We start from the raw sequence: 13,371 nt of genomic DNA on the forward strand, positions 1-13,371 counted from the left end.
AATCAGTATCTGTCCATTTTTGCCTTAGGTAAGCACAGGCCCAATACTATGTCTCTTCCCCTCCTCTTCTCATTGCCTGTCAAGGTTACCTCGACTTAACAGCCGGTCTTTCCCCCTCATTAATATGAGATGAGCCTCAACTTGTGACCTTACTCGTTTCCTGCACTATATCATAGAATACCATGCCATATTCTCATGCGTAAGAGAGGTCATTAGCGATGTCTTCTGCGGTATGTATAATGGCTTATCGGCCAATATTAGCAAACTCCTGCCAAGTCTCTATACGTGAACAACGCCCGTCCTATGCCACAGTCTTTCCCTGCTCTGTTCATCAGCAGACTCACACGGCTTGCACTTGATCTGACCTTGCTGCCTCAGTCTCGCAATTTCTGTGTTGATACCTTAGTCTCCCTGGCGCCGGTCATTTGAGTTCATCATGGCTGGGTTTCTCGAGATAGTACAGAAAAGACTGTGCGCAGAGTCCGCTTTTGCACAGTGATGCCCTACTACCGGGTGCGATAACGGAGCCGAGGCGAACTGCAACGTGGAGGGGAGAACTGCAACACGCCACGCACCATTCTAATAACCATCAAATTGGCCAACAGCCTCGGCTCAGTTACTCATTCGTTATTGCTATAATTTGGCATACTCTTGATCAGCCCGACATTCTCGTCTCATGGTGAAGCCCGCTCTCCCTGACGTATCGATCTGCTCCATCCATTTCCGACCCCGCAATGTCAGCTGCCGGTTCCATGCTCGCTGTCGTTTTCAACGGCCCCAAGAATGTTTCTGTCGAGCGACGGCCGATTCCCACCAGTCAGTACAGTGGTTTCAAACCGCCGGCTAGTCAATATTGACAACCCGATAGTCCAACATGAGGAGGATGTAATCGTCAAAGTGCAGATGACGGCGTTGTGTGGCTCGTAAGACGCTCTGCGCCTCAATCAGCATTGCGCTTTCACCATTCAACTGACAGCGCCCTAGGGAACTGCATGTCTTCCGCGGCCACCAGCCGTCCGATACCGGATTCATCATGGGCCACGAGTTTACTGGCACAGTTGTGGAAAAGGGCCCTGGTGTATCTTCACTCGAAATTGGTGACCGGGTGGTGACTCCTTTCACGGCCTCTTGGTCAGTTCTGACAACCCTTTCCACCCGTGGACTTCGGAACTGATAGAACCTCTCTTGCCCAGCATGAAGTGCTTCTACTGCGACAAAGGCTACTCATCCCGTTGCGTCAACAGTAAGTTGTTTGGTTGTCCCGCTCTCGATGGCGGACAGGCCGAATATGTGCGTGTCCCTCACGCCGATGGCACCTCCATGAAGGCCCCAGGCACCATTTCCGATAAGGCATTAATCCTGATGGCCGACATTTTCCCGACTGGTTTCTTCGGTGCGAAGAGTGGCTTCGCCATGCTAAAGGATAAGGAGAGGCTGGATGCTACTGCTGTTGTGATCGGTTGCGGCCCAGTCGGTCTTTGTGCCATTATTGCCGCCCTCGAGTATCGTCCCAAGCATCTTTTTGCCATTGACAGTGTCGACAGTCGCCTGGAGTTGGCCAAAAACTTGGGCGCGGAGCCCTTGAACTTCATGACAGACCGTGCCGGAATGGAGAAGCGGATCAAGGAGGTGACGGAGGGTCGTGGAGCTGATGTTGTCATCGAGGTTGTGGGCCTCTCCCCTGCACTGAGGACGGCATACGATGTGGTTAGACCATTTGGCGTGATCAGCAGCATTGGCGTCCACAACGCTGAGGTGAGTAGCCGATATCACACGACACATACTGTATGGCGTGCTGATCGGAGACGCAGATACCGTGGAACGGAGATGAGGCGTATAGGTAAGTATAGTCAACCCGACAGTGAACCCGCATATGCGCTGATGCCTTCGAAAGCAAGAACCTGCGAGTCCAGATGGGGCGCTGCCCCGTGCGATCCATCTTCCCAGAGGCTCTCGCCTTGCTGGAGAAGAAGCAAGACAAAGTTGGGTAGGTCAAGATTGTGCTGTGTTTGTCCGACAAGCCTTGCAGGGCAAGAGCGTCATCCTAGCTTCGCAATCTGACCGTGGCCAGATTCATGTTCGACCGCATCATGCCTTTGCGCGATGCTGTCGAGGGATATGCGCTATTCGACCAGATGAAGGTCCAGAAGGTAATCTTCACGCCGTGACCAGGTCGCTCGAGCCGTTGAGTTACCGGCAATGGTGCCACTTCGGTAGGTCCTTGGGTGTCACCAATCTACCGCTGCCAAGCTGGGTTGGAATGGACAGAATAGAATGCCGGGAGAAGGAAACAAAAGTCGGGTTGGGTGCGGTGCAAGTCTTTAGTTTTGCCTAGGCTTCACGATGCCTTCGTGCATGAGATAGTAGGAGACGGTCGAGTCATCGTGAACGACGGCAAGCAACAATCTCTTTCGGCGACCTGCACCACGCCAGTCTCTGCCCGAGGCTGCATCTGAAATATTTGCCGAGTGAGCCATGCGAGGTAGGGCATCGATGGAATCAAAAATGGTTGCGAACGAGGATAACGTCCACTGTTCGCTCAAATGAACCGGTAGAACCCACTCAAACTCTGGCGCTTGGCTGGGACGTTTTCCTGTGACTTGTTCTTTCTCCAGGATCTCAATTTGCTCGTCGGGATGGATATAAAGCCTGGTCGGCGGGAGACCGGTGATGACAGGTCGTGGGCGAGGTCGACCATCATCGTGAAGTTGCACTTCAGTCCAGTCATGTTGGTCCGTGAGGTTGCTGAGCACCAGAGCGGTCAAGTCGAGAAGATGTTGTTCAACAGCCATACTGAGGTACAGCCCGTGATGGGCCAAGCGTCGTGGATGGGCTTCTGTCGGAATGGAGTTGAACGCGATCAGAAATGAGGCCAAGTAAACAACGATGACTGATGAATTGTACTCTGAAGAGTTCTCAAGGTTCTCAGCCCGTTGTGGGTTGTTTGGTTGCAGTAGTATCCACCAATAATCGCATACAAAACTTAGTAGACCGCAAACTATAAGGTATGCATGTACCGCGGCGATTTTTCGATGATCTTTGGTAACAATATGGACTTGAAGGCTCGCCCCCCTTCCAAGCCCTAACCAATAGTAGACAGATACCATCGCGCAAGATTTTTTCTTTTTTCTTCTTCTTGTTTTTACCCCGTGCTTTTACCTTCGATGTCCAGTTCCATTCGGAGCTACGAGGGCAGGAGTCTCGGCTCAACCGGCCTAGACCTGCCTAGCTGCATTGCCGCATAGGTAGTGAACCGCGGCGCTTGGGTGCGTACATAGATTTTGGCAGGCCAGTCATCGTTTTCAGCCGCTTTTCCGTCGGGGGCACTGGGAAGATGAGACAACGTGCAAAGGCAAGCTTAGGCAAGGGCCACTGGCGCACGCTGATTGAGTACTCGACCAACGAGGGCTTCAATCTGACCTGCATGAAAGACTTTCCGAAGGAGCCTCAACGGTGCCTGCCAATGGCTACTCTTCAGTGTCTGGCGCAAGCGATGCGTTTGTTAAATGGCCCTTTATATCTGTAAACTGAGTACAATTGATCGGGGGGTTGGCATGTTGTCTGAGAGATGCAATGTTTACGTGTTGATTGACTAAAATTCGAAACTCCGAAATCACAGAAACCCTAGAGAGGAAGGAAAACGGGGGGTACATAGAAACAAAGAAGGAGCAATGTAGAAAAGACAAGAGAAAAAAGCAAACTTGGAAGCGTCTACGGCTTTAGGTGGCATAGCCTTCCTTGCAACGCTACGTAATGGTCAGGCTCTAGACCAACCAGCGGCCGCTGAAATGTTTGAAGAGGATGCCTGACCTCACCGCGCAGTTCACTTTCTGTAGCGGGATAGCGGGCGGGCTCTCGGAGCATTCTGAGTGTCGCATCACGTACGCGTATTGACGTAACTGACCAGACATGCGACGGCTATTTGCTGGCTGCCAGTCCCTGCAAAGCTGGTGCTTGGGCACGTCGTTTCCGCCGCATGGGCCAATCTAGAACGGCCTGCATTGTACGCCCAGGGCACCACCTCATCATAAAAACCAAAGTGCCATGAACTGCCACAGCGCCACCGCTTGAGGCCCGTCCCCTCCGCCCCTTTCTCGCTCTCGCTCAGCCCGGCTCCACAAACTCTTGAGCTTTGCCTCAGAGACCAGACGCTTCGCGACGCTTTGCCAAATTGTTCCGCACGATAACTCTTTCATGTTCAGCCTGGAGATATACCCTTCTTTCTCCTTCCTCAATAAAACCCCAAGCCAAGCCTTTGTTTTGTCAATTGCCGTCGCACCACATTATCCCAGATACCCTCCCTACCTATCCCGTGCTTTATTTTCTACCTTTCTGCACCGGTGGTTTCCTCTACTCCAGCTTGGTCCATCTATCGCGGCACCACCATCGTCACCACCCCAACTCCAGTACGACACCTCCTCATATACCGAAATATCGACTTGTTCCGAGCGGTAGACACGCCACAGGATAGTTTCGCCCATCGCGAAATCAGAGCAAGAGTTGACCTCGTCGCGAGGTCCTGCTTAAGTTGACCACGAATTTGACCCACGAACCGATACCCGTTCAAGACAGACATGTCCCAACCAGCGTCGTCGCTGAACATCGGCGAGAAAGAGAGGAACGTTCCTTTAGACCAGTCAACAACAGATTCAAAGGCATCTTCCGAAGTCCAAAAGCATGCCGATGACAATAAGAAGCACGGTATCGAAGGCACAGAGAGAATCCCTACAAATGCAGCTCAGGCGACTGTCGCCACCGCCGAGAAGGATCTGTACGAACCCTACGATAATGGATATCACTTCCCTCCCAAGCACAACTGGAAACAATCTTTGCGAATAGGTGCGAAGGCTTTATGGAATTACACGTGGACACCGATCGGCTTCTTCGTTGTTCTTTATGGTCTGAACGTCGTTGCATGGGGCGGCATGTTGTTCCTTTTACTTTGCAATGCGTCGCCAGCCATGTGCTACCCAACATGCAACGACATCAACTCCCCACGTCGTAAGTGGGTCGAATGGGACTCACAGATCGTCAACGCTTTGTTTTGCGTCACTGGTTTTGGACTGGCACCTTGGAGGTTTCGCGATCTGTACTTCCTTCTTCAATACCGCGTCCTCCGCAAACCAGAGGCACTTTGCCGCCTGGCCGGCATACACCGCGGTTGGTTTCGACTTCCAGGCTCCGAAAAGCTCCCGGTCAACGTTGGGCCGGAAACAGTAATCCAACTCTCGGACGACCGGCCACTTCTGCATATTCCACATCCCGAGAAAGCAATCCCAAACCCCCCATTAACAGGTGTCAGAGCGCCACCCACCGCCATATGGAAGATGGACTTTGTTATCTGGTTCAATGTGTGGAATACGTTTCTGCAATGCGTTCTATCGGGTTTCATGTGGGGTATGAACCGTTACAATCGGCCCAGCTGGGCCACGGGCTTGTTCGTCGCTCTGGCCTGCATCGCCGCTGCTACGGGTGGTCTGATGATGTTCCACGAGAGCAAAAAGGTGAAGAGCATTGAGGGCGTCCCAGTGAGTAAAGATGATCAAGAACGGCTGGCGAGGGACAAGGAGTTAGGCATTCAACATTACAACAACATCAGGGATAAGCCTCCCAAGGAGAAAAAGTAAATGTGGTAGTTGGTCGTAGTCTTCCTCCAGTGCCACGTAAAAAGCACAAATACAATATTCAGTAATGCTGCTAAAATAAAGTAAGAATATCTGTTTGAATATCATCAAAAGATACTGAGTGCGACGCATCCCAAGCCTGGTGACAACGCGGTGGGATTGTGCGTCAGATTGTGGGTCATGAGTGTTAGTCTCGACTTCTTCGTACATGGGACAGGGTACTTGGATCATATCACTGCTCGTGCCAAGAGCCGCCAGGAACTGAAAACTCCAGTCATTAAGCACTCACGTCGGGATGGTCTGGTGGCACGAAACATCATCTTGGATGCGCCGGGATTTATGTCGGAGCTAACCACTGCCAATGTCGGTTTGCAGCTTTGTCTAAGCCTCATGTGCGAATGCCGAATGAATATGTAACGCATGCAATACAAGACGACTGACTACTGCTTAACAAGAAAGTCTAGGCAATGGAAGTGAACAATAGTACCGAGACTGGATACGGATAAGAGCTAGCTAAGCTCCCTTCCAAGGCACGATCACAGATGAGAAATACCAGGCTTGCTGACTTTCCTAGAATGTCAGGCATTGGATTCATGAATACAATAGAAAGTGCGATCTCTCCATCTTCACGCCTTCTTCAGAACATCCGATGCAAACACCTACCTTGGGTCACATGGGAGGTCCACGGGTTCATGCTGCGACAACGGCTGTGGGGATCCAGCCTGCCCTGATAAGCGTTAGGTTACCTTGAGGCACCGGCACTAAGGGTCAGGTGCCCGAGGGTCCCCAGGTAAGGTACCTGCGTTGAGGTACCTTTACCAGACACCTTCCCTGATGAATACGCCGGAGGTTGGTTCCTACGGCGTATGCTCATTATCCGTATGTCCATTGCCATCATAAGATAAGGCACCCAGGAAGGAACCTGAAGGGTACGATTAGGTTCCCTGTTCACCTGCACTCCGCGTTCCACATCCGTGTCCCGACGGCGCCAGTTTGACACGACCTCTTGCTCAATCGTCCGCGCCCTGGGATTCGCAGAGGCTGTGCAACCATTCCGGTCCCCGTCCAACCTTCAGTTTGTCAGCTACCAACCTACCTTGACATCAGGATCCTGACCTCGACCAACATTGAGAGCCGGTTGTTCACCTTCGCCGTTGATAACCAGCAGCCAAATTTTCCCCCGTCTCGCTTGACATCAGCCTCCGCTCCCTCTGCGCATCTGCCGCACCTCATTTGCCGTCATACCGAAGCTTATCCTGGGCACGCTTCTTTCAAGTGATCCAAAATGGCATCGCGGGCTCTCGTCCCGTTTCTCGTAGCTATGATGCTATTGACGGGTGTTTGCAATACCCTTCTTACCAAATATCAGGCAGGTCCATCCCCCAAAGTTGATCCTTGCCTGAAAGCTAACACTCCTCCTCAGGATATGCAATGTGTCGCAAACTGCGACTCCAAAGACCCTTCAAAGCGATCCTACTTTAACCAGCCGGTCCTCCAAACGGCGCAGATGTTTGTTGGTGAGATGGGCTGTTGGTTGGTAGTAGGGCTAATGAACCTCTATCGCCGATTCGGTCCTGGAGCATCTCGCGAGGGATACGAAGCTGTAAATACCAACGACACGGACGACGCGAACACTGCACTTGTTGCGAACTCTGATGGGAGACCGAAGCCGCCGAGCGACGAAGGCAACGGCGCCATCCTCCGCGGTCCTCGTATCCTCTTGCTGGCACTCCCTGCTGTCTGCGACATTCTTGGGACAACATTGATGAATATTGGCCTGCTCCTCGTTGTTGCCTCGATCTACCAAATGACTCGCGGCGCTCTTGTTCTCTTTGTTGGGCTGTTCAGTGTCATCTTCCTTCGCAGACATCTCTATCTCTTCCAGTGGTTATCTCTTGTGGGTGTTGTTTTCGGTGTTGCCATCGTCGGCCTGGCCGGCGCCATCTATCACGAGGACAAGAACACACAGAGTGCCGAGGACGAAGGTGCTCCGATGTCCAACGCACTGCTCTCTGTCATCGGTGTGTTGTTGATTGCTGGAGCCCAGATATTCACAGCGACCCAATTTGTGCTAGAGGAGTGGATCCTCGAAAGATCAGCCATAGAACCCATCAGGGTTGTCGGTTGGGAGGGTCTATTCGGCTTCATCGTTACAGTCATTGGCATGATTGTCCTGCACCTCGCCATCGGTCGCACTGACGCTGGTCATAATGGGTACTTTGACATGGTTGAAGGCTGGAGGCAGCTCACAGAGAATCGAGCCATCGGTGTGTCCAGCATCCTGATCATGATCAGTATCGGGTAAGCTTCTTCTTACCATGCAGTATCGGCAGCTACTAACATCATCGCGATCAAGTGGATTCAACTTCTTCGGGCTGTCCGTTACGAGGAGTGTCTCCGCTACTTCCAGATCCACCATCGACACTTGCAGAACGCTCTTCATCTGGATCGTCTCTCTCGGCTTGCACTGGGAGACATTCAAGTGGCTGCAAGTCGCTGGTTTCGCCCTCCTCGTCTACTTTACGTTCCTCTTTAACGGCATCGTCCAGCCCCCTTTCAAGTTCCTCGTCCCGGAAGAAGAGGTAGAGGAGTTGTTACCGGAAGACCCTATCGAACACCAGTAGGCTTGCCTGTACAATATGTCTCATTCACATATTTTGTGTACGGCACCGCAACTACATTTACTACAAGATAGTGGGGGGTTTTGGTCCGATGTCTAGATGCAAAACAGTGGCGATGTAGGTGATAGACAGGGGCCCTGGGCATAGCTTCGTGGCGTTAGGGCATCATCTGTATTGAGTGAACTACGAAAGAAAGAATGTACGTAAATGTCACACAGTTTGAGAGGAAAAGTGACTAGTGTATTTCGCCTGATGTATGATCCCACGCGTGTAGAAGTGACGCCAGGCATGCGGCCTTTGACGCGAGAGCTAATAGCTGGCAGGCGCCCGAGAAGAGTCATCTCCGAAAACCTCAAACGCCACCCAAATGCAGCATGTCATACAAACTCCAAAGCCCCCTTGATGAGAAAGAAAGAAAGAAAAGACCCGCATGGCTCAACTGTAGAACATACCGATCAAGGCAGATATCATAAGGTGGCGGTTAGGTGACGTTGCAAAGCAGCTCAGCCTCGAGGATGAACTTGCCCTCCTTGTATTTTTCAGTCGCCTCGTATGCCTTGTCGTACTTCCAGCCAACAGTCTCCTTGCACTGCTTGCAAGTTATATCGCGCACAATGTGGCGTCCAGTCGTCATGTTTCGCTCGCTCGGCTCGCCCGTCTCGATGTTGACGACGGTATTGAAGAGGTAGGCTTTCCCATGCTGGCCTCGGAAGTTCTGGTCATATGAACATTTGGCGGTTAGCGCAGGCTGGCTCAAAAAGATCAGAGGGGAGGGGGATGGGTCCTGTTGATCCTCCTACATGGCTGCCTTCATCACGCCCGTCACCGTCTCTACACCATGTCGGGCAGGGAAGTCGCACATACCCGGCTGATGATATCTTCATGATTTGAAAGATGTGCTTTGCACGTCTTGCAGCCATAGACCTTGCTGCTGTTCAAATATGTGTTGTACGCCAAGCCCATTGTATGAAGCCTCCCTCTGCGATGGCGATGGGAGGCTGGGGAAACTTGGTGTAGTAAGCTTGCCACAAGTGCCGTCAGTGTTGCCGAATCCCCAGTGACAAGCCCTTCTGAGGGTTGCCAGTGTTCAAGAGAATGCCTTGCAATCTGCTGTGGTGAAGGGGCGAGGAAACAACTCAATATGCTCCAGACCACAATGGAGGTAATGTGAGAATAGGCAAGTTTCGAGCAGGTTAGCTGACGGCGCAGACAGGCTTGGAAGAGAAGGATGCGGGGGAGGGATTGCGATGGAGAGGAAGGGATAGACGGAAGGCAAGGAACCAAACTGGGTAAGGTGCCTAGTCAGGTGGGGATGGATAAGGATAAGACAAGAAAGGATGCATGTACCCAGTGTACCTATTTTGTTGGCAAGTGCACCCTCAGGCAGGCGCCATGTGCTGAAGCTAGGTGGTCAAAGCAGTGCACCCTGATTCACGCTTGGGGTGCAGTTGTTACCTCATCACCAACTTCCCACATAGGCTCTCCAGCACAAATAACGCTTGCCAGCACTGAAGTAAGATGAGTTTGGTGACATATCTAGCGGCTCAATGCCGTCTCTCTTCTGAACTACCCTACATACAATCGCGTATCTACACAGCCTTCGGTTGAGAGCTCCCTATATGTACATTGAACAGGATCCAGCTGAGCCTTTCCCGCCTGGCTCGGATCTTTGTCGTCTCAGACTTGGGCTGTCTGTATGGCCTGACATCTCTTGCTTTGGGCAGGTTCCTCTTGTTCGTTGTTGATTCTCAATTGTGATACTAGAGGTTTGCACAATCATATTTCTCCTTCTACCACGAGAAGGCCTCTTCGTTGAAGTCAATGGCGGTATCATGCTGGCGATCGCGGACAGCGCGGCGGACCTCGTCGCTGAGGGCACCTGGGCCACACACGCTGATACCCATAGTGCCGATCTGGGATTCCTGCTCAGCCCGGATGAGCGTCTCGATGTTGGGGCGGCCAGGAAACATTTGCACAGTGGCCGACGGGCTGTGAATCTCCTTGGTTGAACGAGGGCGGCTGACAAAAAGCATGATACGGAGAATGTCACGGCGCTTCTCCATAGCCAGGATTTCTGTCATCCAAGGACGAATCCACTCGAGATGTTCGGGGCTCTGGATAATCCAGACGAGAACCACCTTCCGAGCAGCGACCGTTCCGTTTGCGTAGCCGGCAACGAGGTCACGTACGTGGGGAACCTGGTGAGTGATTCCAACACCACCAGCAAACAGCATGACAGTGCCATATGAGCGCATGCCGTGGAGACCGCCGTAGGGCCCTTCAATCATGCAAGACGTTGTCATGCGGCCATCGGGGCATGCTGCGGCCTTGCGGTAGAGTGTGTCGGTCATTCCAGTACGAGCGCGGATGATGAAGGACATGGTGGTTTTGCGCATGGCCAGGATATCCTGGCGGTTGAGGGACATCTTCTCGGCTTGGGGATCCTCAGCCTCTTCGGCCCAAGCCACGGAGAACGGATGTGACTGCCACCAACTCAGGGAAGGCAGGTACATGTAAGCATGCTGGCCTGGACCGAAGGTCCAGGGGCGGGCCATCGTGACGGTCACACGGCATGCATTGCCAGGGAGTGCTTCAACAAGTGCCTTGCTCCCTCCATGGCCCACGTTGCCGTAGAAGACACGGGCAGCGCGCCAAACCCGATCGCCGGCCCAGAAGATGACAACAGGCCACAGGTACTTCAGTTGAGGCAGAGCCTTCATCTGCAGGTGATACCAAGTTCCAACGACCGCAGCGATAGCCAGCAGAATGTGCAGCAGCTTGAACGTCTCGTAAAAGGCATGGCGGATAGGGCTAGATGCCTGAATGCCAAGGGCGACAAAAGCACAGGTTGCCTGTTTCACTGTCAGTTCCTCATGTAACACGCCTCTGAGGCTATTCCACTTACGACAAAGCCGAAGAGTAAGAAAGGAACGGCGATGATGGACTGCCAGCCAGACTCCCAGCTGGAAGTCTGAGCCTTGTTGGCCCACCAGGCTAGGGTATGGGTCACGGCCTCCAGAATGACGATGCGACCGAACCAACGGTGCAGCAGATTGAAGGTGTCAAATGAGATGCCAAGCAGTTTGATCAGGGGGTTGTTGCGTCCAGCCATCAAGAACAAGGGAATCTACATTTAGTCAGCATGTCTTCAGCGGATAAATTTGTGTTTGCCTGCAAGCAAGCAAGCAAACACACCCTCACCCCGTTCCGCCCAAATACCCGGGACAGACCATGAGAATCAGCACGCACCATGTTAACGACAGCGAGGGTCCCGGTCCTGTTCCGAAGCTGGCTAGCCGCAGCAGCAAATGAGCCAGCGAAGGGAATGTTGATGACGCAGAAGGCAATATTGGTGCCTAGGTAGCCGGCGAGGAACAGCAGCTGCAGACGACTGGGCAAGGTGCCAACGTTGATGGCGCTGCTCATCTGAATTTCGCGGTTGTGGCGCTTGCTGAAAATGGGGGCATAGAGAACATTTCTCTTGATCCAGGCGAACTTGGAATCGGTTTCGACGAAGTACCGTTGGTTGTCGTTGTTGAGGCAGGCGACAGTACGTACGTATTTAACGATGACTGTCCAAACTCTCCAGATGATGACGGCAGCCGAGGTACAGGCGATGATATAGTACAGGTAGTTAGAAAGGGCCTTGTTTTCCAGAGCAGCGTTAATGGCTGCCTGTTGAGCCTCGGGCGACTGGGTGCCGCCGCCGCCAGCCATGTCGACGGATTCAGTTGGCGGGGAAATTGATGACACACAAAGTCCAAGAGTGAGGAAGTCGTCGATTCGTAGTCGTTGCGACGTCGTCTTTCCAGTCCAATATCGGTCAGTCGTTGTCCAGCAAGATCGCAGGCAGATATCGGAGAATCGAAGGACGTCGCAAGTTGGTACGTTGTGTCAGAGAAGACAAGAAACCGTGGGTAGTGGCGAAGGAGTCGTGGACGTTAAAACCCGAGTAGACAATACGTTGATCGTTTGTTTGGTGGTCGGAAATATATCGAAACCGGTACGATGGGTACTTCCTGACAATAGCCTTAGGAAAAGTAACGTCGAAAGGTGCAGTCAATGCAAGGGGGCCAAAATGACAGCAGGCTGGGAAAAGAAGAAAGAAAAAGGACGTCTTGATAATCGACGTCACGAGCCCAGGCGTGAGAAGGGTGAGGGAAAGGGAAGGACAAGAAGAAAATTTACTCGTGATCGAGCTAGCGGGTGAGCCGTGTAGGGAGAGAGAAGAAGAACAGAAAATGAAGTAACGAGATGGCAAGTGAGCGCAGGAACGGTGATGTAAGTAGCAAAAGCAGACCGGACGCCGTCCTTTTTTTTTTTTTTTGTCGCGGCCCGGGGGGGTGGGGGGTCTGACTGCTAAGGTAGGCCGAAATCGACGCGCACTCACAGAGCGACAGACACTGGGCTACCACCATCTACTGCAAAGGCAAGGAACGGCAAGCAAAGCCCTTCAGTAGTTGCCGAAGGGGTGTACTATGTACGGTATAGGCAAGTGGAGAGGTGTGCGAGCTGATACGAAGACCCTAGTCGACAACGACTAAAACACCATTTTTACACTGCAAGAGAGGATCCCGGATCCACTGATGTGGGCATCCCCAGATAGATGGAAGGGGATCACCTTGCCTGCACCCACCTGCCTTGTAACTTACTGTTGCTGCCCTATTCGTACACAGTAGTACTGCAGAGTACTTACTTACCTTGTAAATGGTCGGGTCCATGGAGAACAGTCATTCGTTATTGAGGCGTCCGGCCGGCAGCTGGCCTGGTTCACCGGCTCCAGGTCCCTAAGGAGACGACCGTCCTCATGACGCAAGTTAAGTCGAGACGAGGCGCGTTCGCGGCCCCTGCAGGGCGACGCATGGCAGCGCAAGGCTTGACAGGGTGCTCGGCAAGGGCGCCCGAATTTGTTCGCAGGAGCCGGACGGCAGTTGGCTCACTCACCGCGTTTATGCCAGGACTGCGCCGTATACACTCACACACAATGAGGTTGCAACTGTGACAGTCGTTCCTGGTTGACGGCGGCACTGCAATGCAAAGGCCAACGATGACAAGACACACGACACACGACACACGACACACGTCGCCCCTTGTCGGTCGAGATGGGAGGGAGGGATTGGATTTGC

At 52.7% G+C, this 13,371-nt stretch overlaps 5 protein-coding genes across 5 annotated transcripts; 3 read left to right on the forward strand and 2 right to left on the reverse strand.

Moving 5' to 3' along the window:
- Nucleotides 1–734: 734 nt before the first annotated feature.
- On the forward strand, nucleotides 735–2,168 carry ybdR-1 (putative zinc-type alcohol dehydrogenase-like protein YbdR; the record flags this gene model as incomplete). The annotated part of the gene is made up of 7 exons (XM_032037066.1): nucleotides 735–816; nucleotides 869–923; nucleotides 985–1,131; nucleotides 1,194–1,755; nucleotides 1,812–1,840; nucleotides 1,895–1,987; nucleotides 2,072–2,168. 7 exons carry the CDS (start codon nucleotides 735–737, stop codon nucleotides 2,166–2,168), a joined length of 1,065 nt encoding a protein of 354 aa, XP_031884199.1.
- A 2,406-nt stretch (nucleotides 2,169–4,574) lies between these two features.
- Nucleotides 4,575–5,627, forward strand: CGGC5_v001247 (uncharacterized protein; the record flags this gene model as incomplete). The annotated part of the gene is made up of 1 exon (XM_032037064.1): nucleotides 4,575–5,627. One exon carries the CDS (start codon nucleotides 4,575–4,577, stop codon nucleotides 5,625–5,627), a length of 1,053 nt encoding a protein of 350 aa, XP_031884170.1.
- Nucleotides 5,628–6,909: 1,282 nt separating this feature from the next.
- On the forward strand, nucleotides 6,910–8,248 carry CGGC5_v001248 (Uncharacterized protein; the record flags this gene model as incomplete). Its single annotated transcript, XM_066150801.1, has 2 exons — nucleotides 6,910–7,925; nucleotides 7,981–8,248. The coding sequence occupies 2 exons, from the start codon at nucleotides 6,910–6,912 to the stop codon at nucleotides 8,246–8,248; spliced, it is 1,284 nt and encodes a 427-aa protein (XP_066009821.1).
- A 478-nt stretch (nucleotides 8,249–8,726) lies between these two features.
- YPEL1 (Protein yippee-like 1) lies at nucleotides 8,727–9,208 on the reverse strand (the record flags this gene model as incomplete). Its single annotated transcript, XM_032037061.1, has 2 exons — nucleotides 8,727–8,960; nucleotides 9,110–9,208. 2 exons carry the CDS (start codon nucleotides 9,206–9,208, stop codon nucleotides 8,727–8,729), a joined length of 333 nt encoding a protein of 110 aa, XP_031884344.1.
- An 827-nt stretch (nucleotides 9,209–10,035) lies between these two features.
- freB-9 (Ferric/cupric reductase transmembrane component B) lies at nucleotides 10,036–11,962 on the reverse strand (the record flags this gene model as incomplete). Its single annotated transcript, XM_032037060.1, has 3 exons — nucleotides 10,036–11,097; nucleotides 11,151–11,372; nucleotides 11,495–11,962. 3 exons carry the CDS (start codon nucleotides 11,960–11,962, stop codon nucleotides 10,036–10,038), a joined length of 1,752 nt encoding a protein of 583 aa, XP_031884339.1.
- Nucleotides 11,963–13,371: the final 1,409 nt, after the last annotated feature.

Source organism: Colletotrichum fructicola (genome assembly GCF_000319635.2).
Source record: "Colletotrichum fructicola Nara gc5 chromosome Unknown KSG_Nara_v1_contig01, whole genome shotgun sequence".
Classification (NCBI taxonomy): Eukaryota; Fungi; Ascomycota; class Sordariomycetes; order Glomerellales; family Glomerellaceae; genus Colletotrichum; species Colletotrichum fructicola.